Raw genomic sequence first — 12,267 nt, forward strand, 5'->3', positions numbered from 1 at the left:
GGTAAATGATTCACCAAGTGCCTATTTTCTCTGGATAACTAAAAAACACATTACAAATGGGTTAATGAGTTCATCTTTTGCCAGATGGTCACGTTTCTTAAGCCCTAAGGGACAGCGGTCTTTCCATAAAGCATATTTTTAACCAGTATACACTACTTGAAGTTCCTTTTCCCAGGGGCCACTCTCTATCCTTGTGCTATCCTGGCAAAACTGCTAGAAATTCTCATTAATAAGACTGCGGCAAGTCTCTTCCCCTTGTTCACTGGAAGGGTTGACTGACTTGAAATAGAAAGCTTCTGAAAAGCACACAGCCAAACACTGTTATTAAATTACACATACTGAGTTCTTTTTACAAATTGCTGTGACAAAAGATACTCCAGATTGTGTCTCCTTAGACAGATAATCTTTTCATGAAATTTTTCTTGATAAATATAATTTGGAGCGCACGCTTTGAAAACAGTTGGGAGTGCCCGGGTATGTGGCACTTTACATACATGCGACTTGATTTTAGACTGCCAAAGGAAATTTCTACATGTTGTCCACACAAACCTGAGACAACTGGGCCCCCAAAATGACATTAATATCCACATTGATAATCGCATCTAAGCAATGCGCCTATCAACGCCACATGATGCAAACGGAACTGGAGAATTTTATATTTAAACAACGTAAGATTAACTTTTAACTCCCATCAACTGGGCCATTCATCAACTTTCAAATCAGAAACTAGGCCTATTCGATCTGAAATGCAGGTTCCAAATAATAAACAGGCCTAACCGGTTGGTAAAAAGAACTGGCTCCTAATTTTACCTTGATTTAGTCATTCATTCCAATATAAGCATGTAAATAAAATTCCACTCCAATGGAACCAACATTTATTTAGTTCATAACTTCATGCTAAGAAGCAGCAAGATGACTATGATTCATCGTCAGTCACGCCCACCAAGAAAGTTCACCTTTCCATCTTTTCTCCAGTCTCAGGACCTTTGCTTCAACAGCTTCCTCTATCTGGAATGATCTGCCTGTCCCACCTGGCCCCACCCCTGCACTTTCCCCTTCTCCGTCAAAAGCAGCAGCTCCCAGGAAGTGCTACCTGCCACCCCACCGCCGCCTTCACCAAGACAGGCCCAGGGCAGCTGAGGCCCATGTGCACACATTTTTTCCAGCATTCAGCACATTTATTTACAAGAGCTTTCACCGAATAAAATAATTTAACAAGTGCATATAGATTTGTCTCCTAGAAGGCACAGACCCTAATTAATATCTATATCCCTCTCCAGCCCAGTGTTTGGCATCCAGTGCTCGGTAAGTAACTATAGAAAGAAGCCTCTCAGAGTCAGGCAGGGCAGAAAGACCAATGAATATCTGAGACATCAGGTTAAGAGGCCACATGTGGAAAAAAAGAATGAAATATTGCCATTGGCAGCAACAGGGATGGACCCAGAGATGATCACAGTAAGTGAAGTCAGTCAGGAAGACAAACATCATATGATATTGCTTAATGTGGAAACTAAAAAGTAATATAAATGAACTTATTTACAAAACAGAAATAGATTCACAGACAAAGAAAACCAACTCATGGTTACCAACCGGGAAGGGAAGCGGGGAGGAGTAAATTAAGATTATGGGATTAACAGATACCGTTACTATGCATAAAATAGATAAGCAACGAGCACCTACTGTATAGCAGAGATATTCAATATCTTATAACAACCTATAACGGAAAAGAATCTGAAAAAGAATATGTATATGTAACCAAATCTGCTGTAGTTGTAGCAGTCTGCTGTACACCAGAAACCAACACGATATTGTAAATCAACTATATGTTAATACAAAATATTAATTAATTAATTAATTAATTTTAAAAACTGATTTTTTTTTAGAAAGCATTTGAATGCATTTTGTTTGGTATTGTATTTACTTAATAGTGTTTAATTAGTGCTCAGTGTGCACCGGACCCCTAGGATGGGATAGGCTGGAGGGAAAAGGGGATGGTGGGCACTCAAAGAACACAGCAGGCTGACCGCCCCTCCTCAGTCTCAGCTGCTGCCTCCTTTTATAACAGGCTAGGAGAGCTCTTCCAAAGCCCTTTGGGAGAGGTACCATCCTTTCAGCCAAGAAGTACCTCCCTCTAGACTTCACTCAGACTCCTAACATTGAATGAGATGTGCCCTGCAGAGCAGCTGGCAGAGTCCTGGATAGTGGAGCTGGTTATACCTTCCCCAGGCTGTCAGAATCCATCAGTCTCCACGTTCCTAGAGAGCTTAGGTTCCGCACAGTCCTTTTCTCCACCTCGCATCCCCAGTCACCTGGGCAGCTTCAGTGTTTAGGTGGACAATCCACCAAACCTCCCAGTCTCTCGCCTTGCTAAAGCGAATCAACTTTCACCCCACCCCCACGTCACCACCCTGACTTTCATCACCGCCCAGGGAAGCTTCACTAGGAATCTTCCACTCGAATATCCCGGCCCCCGCCTCTCTCACTTCCCCTGCATCTGCTCCTCAACATCCCTTCAATCTCTAGATGTTTCCCTTTTCACTTTCATCACCCCCAATACTTGTCAGCATCTTTCAACACCCTTGCTTCTTAAGGTTCCAAAATCCTTCCCTGCAAACGCCCAACTGTCTGTTTTCCTTTTGCTCCTCGAAGGAGTTGCTGAAAGAGAAAAATGACATATTGGCACAAATTCTAAAATTGGTGATTTTCAGTGGGCTGTTTACGCTCAGCATCATGAAACTGTCCCCATTCAGCTCTTCCTCTGCTCCCCCATAAAGACTACTCTAAACATCCACTCATCCTCAAAACCCCTGCTCCGCCCCCATCCCTGCACCCTTTAGCCATGACCTCCTGCCCCACTTCACAAAACAACCCTTTCACAGCTTAAACCCTTCAATGCCTTCCCTTTGATGGTCAGTGTGTCTAAACTTCAGTGGGCACGAGAATCACCTGGGGAGTCCCTTCACCCTGACTGATATGCATTCGGATTCACTAGGTCTGGGCCGGATCCAAAAAGCATACTTGGCAATAGATTCTGACGATGGCCCATCTACCAAATTTGAGGAAAATTAGCGCAGAGCAGGGATCTGCAGACTCCAGCCCTCAGGCCAATTCCAGCCCCTGCCTGTTTTGTGTGGTCTGCATGCTAACTATGTTTTCACACTTTTAAAAGGTTGGAGAAAAAAAAGTCAAAAGAAGAAAATTTCACAACACGTCTAAATTACACAGAATTCAAATTTCAGTGTCCATAAATAAAGTTTCAGGAGAACACAGCCATGCCCAGTGATGTACATATTGTCTGTGGCTGCTCTCAGGCTACAATGGCAAAGCTGAATAGTTGTGACAAAGACCGTACAGCCACAAAGCCGAAAGTATTTACTGTCTGGCCCTCCACAGAGAAAGTCTGCCGCCCCTGGTCTACAGGATGAGGTGCAAACAACTTGTCAGAGTCTTCCAGCTTCCTGGTGATGTGGCCCCTGCCTACTTCCCCAACCTAGGGTCTGCCGGTCTTCGCAAGTGCAGCCCCACCAGCCACTCCAGTGACACAGTTCCTTGAACGAAGTGCACAATTTCACACCTCCCCACCTCTGTACGTGCGGTTCTTTCTACCCACTTTGCCTGACAAATTCTTCTTTGACCTTCAAGACCCAATTCGTGTTCCTCCCCACCTGTGAGACGCTCTCTGACAACCATTCCTCACCCCCCTCCTCCGCACTTAATTAATTCGTATTCTAGTTATCTGTATACAGCAGTGGTTCTCAAATTTGGAGGTGTCCCAGCACCACGTGGGGGGCTCATTAAATCACCCACGGCTGGGTCCACCCCCAGAGTAGCAGAGGGGGCGCCTGGCAGAGAATGTATGTACATTTCTAACAAGTTTCAAGGCTGAGGCCGCTCATCCAGGCACCGCATATGCGCAACACTGGGGGATTGCTCTGTCTCCGCCCCACCCAACAGTGAGTTTTTCGAGGATAGGCCCTTTTTAATTCATGTTTGAATCATCACAGCCTGGCACAGTCCCGGGAATTCCTGGAACGCAGCAGAAACTCAGTATTTGTTGTTTGTGCTCTAACCAAATGATCTTCCTCCCATAAGCCAATGATTTTCAATATCAGACAATGAAAGGAAAATTAAGTGGGAAGAGGAGGGCTGGCCTTGCAGAAATGATTGAGGTGAAAAAAAAAAAAAAAAAATAAGGCTCCCTGCAGGAAGGACATTCTGTGGCCTGCCATGTGCATCCTGAGCTGGAAAGTCCTAGTGTGACGAGCGGATTGTTCAAGTCAAAAACCCAAGGGTACAGCCTGGAGGCAGCACCAACAGGGGGGGAGGTGTTCAGTGGAGAACTCTTTCCCTCAAAAGGCCCATCTACTATCCACTTTAAAAACAAGATTCTTTATAGAGTACATGTTTAGCATGCACAAGGTCCTGGGTTCAATCCCCAGGACCTCCATATAAATAAATAAATAAATAAATAAACAAACAAACAAACAAACAAACAAACCTAATTACCTCCCCCTGCCCCCCCCCCAAAAAAAACCAACAATAAGATTCTGTATATCAAAGTTTGGTAATGTACATCATTAACGTTGGCGTATACTGTTACCAATGATAAACAGTTCTTAAGCACCTACTACGTGCTTGGAACACAAGGAGAGAGAAAACCTGGACCTCAAGGAGACTTTAAATTAGTTGGAAACTCAGCATATAAACCCAGCAGAATACTTAACAAAATAAGGTAACATTTACTATGCACCAAGTGTAAATGCAAACCTTTTCAAAGGTAAACAGTAAATTCTACAGGAGTCCAAGGTGCCCTGTGGTTTTCCCATCTCTGTGCCACTAGGGTACCATCTACAGACCTCTATTAGCACCTACACAGGTCTGTGAGTATACAGCATTTATATGCTTGTATGGTGTATAAACTCTCCCTTGATTTTTTTTTAGCCTTCTATTTCTACGACCTGATCAGGTGCCTGGCACTGCTAGTGATGTGAATAAATATTTAATTGATTTAATAATGACTGTGGAATGTGAGCTCAGTTATTAACTAAGGGCAAGACTTAGATAAGAAGAGAACTGAAGGCTGGGCTGCTTTCCACGAACCGGCTGGGGAACTAACCAGGTGACTGAAAGCTTCAGGCAGGTAAAGACACTTTGTGGTCAGAGGCCCTGGTGGAATCATCAAAACCCACAGCTGGTATCACCATTAGTCAAGAGGGCCGGGTCTTTAGAGCTGGTCTTCCTTCATTTAGCCTTTTAAACTGTAACACAAGCTTACCTGAATAAACCCAAACCTTTAGCTGCTTTAATCTGAAAAATCATTTCCTGAATTCTTTATGTCCTGATCTATTTTTCCTTTGCTCTTTTTTTTTCTGCTGATGCTAAATTGGGGGGAAAAAATTGAAATCCAGACCAAGAATCCTAGTTTAATACCAAATTGATACTTTATGCAAACACACAAATTTGGAGGATGCCGGTTGGTAAAAATAGCCTTGGCACTCAAGGTTCCCCAAATTGTAAATTCCTTAAAACCAGGAATTTCCCATCCGGCACAGGTCCCAGGATATGACTGTGTACCACACAAATTAATAATGTCAGCATTATCACATCCATCCTGGCAGCTGCGTTAACTTTGCAAACTTCGAAGGTTAAATGTCACTGCCCACAATGAAAGCAAAGAAAAGAGGGTGTGAGCAGATGATTTAAAGAAAAAATAAAGCAAAACTTTAGTCATCCTCCATTCCTTGCCTGAGCTCCACATCTGCTCCACAGAAAGGGACTCATTGTTTTAGAAATGCAGTTTTCAACAAACTCATCTGGGAAGCACGTGTGGAGGCCCCTAAGTCATCATCCATGTCCTGTACTCTAGATCTGAATTGCTGCCCTCTAATTAAATAAAATGATTTTGCATTTAACATCTTCAGGAGGAGGCCAGGCTAGTTAAAGTCCCTGGAAACTAAAACCACTGTTCACAGGCTCCCCGCCAGGAGCTAAGAGAACAGATAACTGGAGGAATCAGATGAAAAATGATTAAAGAGTTCTTCACTCACACAGTAGAACAGCTCAGCAGATATTTCAGTTTTTGCAGATAATAAACTACTTGACACGGGGAGACCCAGAAGCCCAAAGACATTCTCAGAAATGCAGTCAATTCAGAAATTACAGATACACATGTAAAATGTTAACACATTAGGGAAAGGACTCAATACCTTTAAGTGGCATAAGAAGAGCTATTTGGGTAACTTGAGGCATGTTTTATTTTTAGTATATCGCAGGCCAATAAAAAGTCACTCCTTAATGGGCCAGGAGCAAACATAGTTCAAGGACTGTGCTCTTATCCTAGGACTGTTCACCAGAGCTGCCTCCACCTTTCTCTTTCCCATTTTGTGCCCCAGGAGGAGCCCCTACATCACCCAGGCGCCCCAGGCCAGCCACCCACTGAGGGCCACTGCAAGAGATGGAAAGGCTGGGGGACGGGGAGCAGAAGGGCTGAGGTCCTCTCTCTGCCTCCCCCCTGCATCCTGGCAACAGGACACCCTCCCTGGACCCCTCCAGCGTCCAGGTCTTAGTATCTGAACATCCTTTGCCAGTTCCCTTGATGCCACCCACACCCCCTCTAAGCAGTTCTTTAAAGTTTCTTCATTGCAGCCCATTGAGTTGAATTGCTTCCTGCCAGGACCCTGTCTGATTCAAGGACCTTCTTGATGGAGGGCATTTTATATCCACATAAAATGTCTCAACTCCAAAAGGTATGTCTTACTGACATCTCCCATTTGACATGTGGGGACCCTAAAGCTCCAGGATGGTAGAATCCAGCCAGCGGTCACAAAGGAAGATTTCTGGCAGAGCAGGAATCACCCCCAAGTCAGTCTAACATCTAAGACCTTTAAAAGCCCTTGAAAGTGTGAGGGAGAAAAACACATCAAGCTTCCAAACTCTCATGCCACAGCTGAGCCTCAAACCACATTATTTATGGTTTGGGATGCTCCCGCGGCCTAAAATAAGCTGGCTGGGGCATTGCTCTTTCAAGCACTTCTTCCACCAAAGTCACATGCAGTTGACTGTGCTAGGGGGCAGGGGGGCTGTCCTAAGATCGAAGAGAGCACAGGTGCTCCTTCCTGGCCCGTTGTCCACATTTTTCCTTCAGTTCACCTGAGCCATCCCTCCTCCCCAGGTTTAAACATCCCACAGGTTCCTGTGTTTTGTTTTTTTTTAATAAATTAAAACAGAAATCCAGATTGGGGGTGGGGGTAGATGCAGTTATAAAGAGCTTAATACCATCGTACTAGCACCTCTCGGTCATAAATCTCCAGGGTCCATTATCTGTCTCTTTCCATACAAGAAAACTTCCCTGGATTCCTCTCTCTAGCTGTGTGGCATTGCTGAAAACAGAAAACACAATTAAAATAAATCGTGATGGAAGGGAGGAGTAAGGACAAAGTAAACTCCCCTGAAGGAAATTCGGCTATTGAGTCATATTTCATTTCAGGGCTAAAGAATTTGCTATTATTTCTGCCTTGGCCTAGGTCCGTGGCAGCCACTACGTCCTCACTGCCAGAGCAGGGGTTAGCATCCGACACGTCTCCCAATTTCCTGACCTTCTGGATTTTACAGCTGATGAGAAGGCAACAGTCAGATCAGGTGGAGTTCGGAATCAGATCTGCAAAGGGAACCAGGTAGAAGGGTGGCTCGGTAAACAGCACCTGGGATAAGGCACACGTCCAGGTCTCACTTCCTCACTGCTGAAGGAATGCGAGTGGAAAGAGCAGCAGATATGTGCGTGTTTGAAGGAGAGAAGAATTTTGAAAAAGACCACCAGGGAGAAGCAGAGGAAGAAAACTGGGCGAAAACTTGGCATAAAACAAAGTCAGGAGTACAGGAGGTCCTCCCCCACGTGTCTCACCCAATCCCACTTAACCCAGCACAGCTGACTCTCAAACAACATGGGGGTTAATCTTCCTGTAATTAACACTCAGCCCTTCGTATCTGCCATTCCTCTGAATCTGTGGACTTAGCCAACTACGGATGGTACAGGATTGTAGTATTTACCATTTTTTTCTTTTCCATTTTTTTATTGAAGTATAGTCGGTTTGCAATGTTGTATCAATTTCTGATGTACAGCATAATGTTTCAGTCATGCATATACATGTATTCCTTTTCATATTCTTTTTCATTATATGTTACTACAAGGTATTGAATGTAGTTCCCTGTGCTCTACAGTAAAAACTTATTGCTTATATTATACATAGTAGTTAGTGTCTGCAAATCTCAAACTCCCAATTTACCCCTTCCCACACACATCCCCCCTGGTCATCATAAGTTTGTTTTCTGTCTGTGAGTCTCTTTCTGCTTTGTAAATACATTCATTTGTGTCTTTTTTTTTATATATTCCACATAAAATTGATATCTATGGTATTTTTTTCTTTCTTTTTCTGGCTTACTTCACTTAGAATGATGATCTCCAGATCCATCCATGTTGCTGCAAATGGCATTATTTTATTATTTTTTATGGCTGAGTAGTATTCCATTGCATAAAGATACCACAACTTCTTTATTGAAAAATATCCACATATAAGTGGACCCATGCAGCTCAAACCCATGTTACTCAAGAGTCAACTGTGTATTTATTGACTCACTACTAAATACGGGGCAGACCTAGCCTGCAGCACCTAAAGAGACAAGAAAATGAGTTAAGACAGCCTCAAACCCTCAGGAAGATTTCTTACCTGGAATTATTGTTCTTTGTTTCTATCTTTAGTTTTAATGGTAGCAGACAGTTCCTGGACAGTCCAAACAACTTCAACAGCTCTTCCCCCACTAACCTGTCCCACAGGGATCCTGGACCCTCAAGGACAGACGGACTGAATATACTAAGGTCTTCGGAATATCACAAAAAACCAAAGCATCCTGTGTCCCTTGTCCCTTGCCGATGGATATCATACATGGTACTAAATAACTGTCACCCTGATTTCACAAGCCTCACTGCTGAAGTCTAAAACCTGGGTCTCCCATGCAAAAGTCATAGGCTATTGCTTATAGGTTAATCAGCCTTAGTTTCTATGTAGGGTCATCTAAAATAAAAATAATAAAGACTAGAGGCCACTGATGAAAGACACATTTGATTCGTTTATCAGAATGCTTCAGAACATGGTTACAGGAAACGAGGCAACCCAAAACTTCAAGCAAACAAACAAAAAAAGTTTATTCGAACCTGCTGTGCGGGGTGTACCAATTTTTTCACACTTACAGGAGAAAAAGTCAACTCAAAAAAAAAAAATCCACCTGTCTAGTTTGAAGCTGAGAAATCTGCTATGGGGGCAGGGACGGAGGCAGATACTCTCCCCAGGCTCCACGCCCGCACCGACTCGGGGAAGGGTCCTGCGCTCACGCCCCAGCCGCCCGCAGTTACCTGGTCCAGCGGGATGCCCAGGAGCTCGCTGAGCGGGTGCAGACAGGTGGAGCCCGTGGTGCGGTAGGAGAGGCTGGACGGCGGTTCTGCTGCCATCCTGCATCTTCGGGAGGCGGCTGCCCCGGCCCCAGCCCGCGCCACCCTGCTCGGCGTCCTCCCGCCCGAGACTGCGCCTGGGTGGCTGTCCCGAGGGGCGCGCGGCCGCCTAGCTCGCGGGGACCCAGCCGCGAGCCGGGGGACGCGAACAAGCGCAAACTCTGCGGGCGCAAACTTGGCGTTGGCGCTGCGGCCACGGGCGCGGTAGGAGGGCCGCGGCCCAGCGCGCTCTGCTTCCCGCTCCCCTCCTCTCGCCGCTCATTGGCCCGGCCGCCAGGGACCGCCCGGGAGGAGAGGGGAGGGCGGAAAAGTGGGACTCCGAGCCCGGCCCCCGAGCGCCACCCGGCCCGCCCTGCCCGGCCTAAACCCGGGCCGACCCGAGAGGGAAAGCGACGCAAGCGGGCGCCGCCGCCCAGCCCTGCGCCTGGTGGTGCGCAGCCCCGGGGCGGGGGGAAGCTCCTCTTCCTTCTCCAGAGCTCCTCGACCTCTCTCCCCGCCACACCAAATGACTTCCACCCCGGCCACCCAGGAGGGCGCCTTGCACTCGGGAGCACCCCGGCCCCACCCTGTTTTGGTTTCGCTGCAGTCTCGGCACCCCCCGCGCGGACTAAGATTTCCTGCGCTTTCCTTTCAAGCTTTCTCCGGTACAGTCCTTGCTGCAGAGGGTTACTCTGCCAGTGGCTGGAAGCCCAGGGAGACCCCGGAGCTGCTAGCCAGCGCCCCAGAGCCCAGCCTCCTCTCTTCCCTTGCATTCCTGTGGGCAAGACCTAGCTTCCGACACCCTGATCTGACGTGGTCTGGGTCACAGCGTACACTAGGACTGCTAGCTTCTGATCTCTGATGGGCCCTTCCCTTCGGATTGAGAAGTATTTCACCCCTGTAAGAAAAAGTGCCACTGTTATATTGTGTGTATTCTGATCAGTTCTTTGAGTTCTAAAAAGCGGTACCTGACCCGTTCACTTCTTTGTCCTCAGACGCCCAAGTGTATCACTGGCACTTGGAAAACTTTTTCAGCTAATTAATAGGTTTTGAGAATCATGAAAGTCTTGATCCTTTCCGGGAATTGCTGTATGCTCACTGGTGAAGAAGACTTTCAGGAAAGCAGTATTGGAATCGGATAGGTAGGGGGAAAAAAAAAAAAAAAGTGAGTTGGTGTGAATCTCCAGGCTTCAAGCCCAAAGCTTTTCATCAGCAGTTGACCTGGGAGCTGTTACTGAGCCAGGGAGCCAACGATTAGTGGATGGAGAATCCAACCAAACGGGGGCAGTAACTTTGGGCAGAACTAAACATTGTTAGCAATAATGCCTCCAGCTTCAAGTCCAACTGAAGGCCTGTCAGACACTGATAACAACTTTCCCTCCAAGGCTAGGCCTCACCCTGGCCTTCCTGGAAGAGTTTCATCAACCAGAAAACTGCACTGAACTTTAAATGGCCAGGCCAGAGTTTCTCAACTCATGTTGCCTGTTGAGGAGCAAAAAATTGTTCCTACCACCACTCCCTGTCCCCATGGAGACTTTACAGGAGGCTACCACCACCAGATGACAACCTCTGCTTTAATACACACACACACACACACACACACACACACACACACACACACACACACACACACGTGCTTGAGGATCAATTAGGCTAGACAGGCTCATTTAATATCACATAGTCCTGAAACTGACCAGAATTGAAGTGATGTTCCTTTAATCATGAGCAAGATGACAGCTTAAGTGAGGTGTCTTGAGGGCAGACGGGGCTGGAAAGCACTGTTTAAAAAAAAAAAATCAACATTTAAATGTGAACTGCCAGAAAAGTAGGCCAGTTTGGGTAGTATTTATAAAGCAAACACGCAGACCACTCATAATTTTCCACAAAGCTATGCTCTTCAGACTTCAAAAAATAGTCTTCACATTGGCGTAGGTTGAAAAACAGAAGATGAACCCTCCACAGATTTCCTTCTGCTCAACAAAACACAGATTATAATCTAGTCTAAAAGTTTCCCTTAAAGATGCGGGAACTATGCTTAGATCTTGAAAATGAAACCTCACAGAACTTAAATCTTAATAATTCTGTTCTACTGATACTCTAGTGCAATTAATGCTCAAAAACTATTGGATGATGCAGTATCAAGAGGAGGGATCAGTTACACCATAGGCTAGTTAAACTGGCTTCTGCAGGATGAGACAGGATTCTAAGATATATAAGAGCTGCACCACAGACCCATCATCCTCTTTTCCTTCCCTTTTAGCTCGGTTTCCATCCTCTGTCAATCATAAAATAATGATCATTATTACATGTTTGAGATAACTTTACAAAAGTTTTCTCATTTACCAGGGACAATAACTCATGTGGTAGTTATTATAATCTCTATTTTACAGATGAGGGAACTGGAGTTTAGAGAGTTTAAGTATCTTGGTTGTTTGGGGAGGTTAAATAAAACATGCCTGCCTGATTCCAGAGCCTGGGCTCTCGGGCACTATGCCACATTGCCTCCTCTGAATCAAAACATTTCTCTCTTCAGCAAGAGGCCCACTCACACACCCACTCGCCCGTCATTTCTGTGGACAGGAATTGTACTTACTATTCCAAAATGAGGTGGCGGGGTGATGCTACAGGCCTCCCCCCACATCTCACCTGTTTTCTACCTGCAGTAGAATGAGGTTTGCTATCAAGCTCAGGTTTTTAACCTTTATGAAGCTATGCTCAGAATGTGAAGTCATCAGAAGCTGCAGTGCTGGTTCTGATGACTGGTCCAAAATTAAAGGCCAGACAAA

General features: G+C 45.6%; 1 protein-coding gene across 1 annotated transcript in view; it reads right to left on the bottom strand.

The window, feature by feature from the left end:
- Nucleotides 1-10,004, bottom strand: part of MBOAT1 (membrane bound glycerophospholipid O-acyltransferase 1) — a 75,801-nt gene extending 65,797 nt beyond the window's left edge. Inside the window, exon 1 of the mRNA XM_010974256.3 lies at nt 9,407-10,004. Within this exon, the coding sequence (XP_010972558.1) occupies nt 9,407-9,502 (96 nt within the window). The 5' untranslated portion in view covers nt 9,503-10,004. The remainder of the gene's footprint in view (nt 1-9,406) is intronic.
- Between the last annotated feature and the right edge of the window lie 2,263 nt (nt 10,005-12,267).

This window comes from Camelus bactrianus, chromosome 20 (genome assembly GCF_048773025.1).
Source record: "Camelus bactrianus isolate YW-2024 breed Bactrian camel chromosome 20, ASM4877302v1, whole genome shotgun sequence".
Taxonomy (NCBI): domain Eukaryota; kingdom Metazoa; phylum Chordata; class Mammalia; order Artiodactyla; family Camelidae; genus Camelus; species Camelus bactrianus.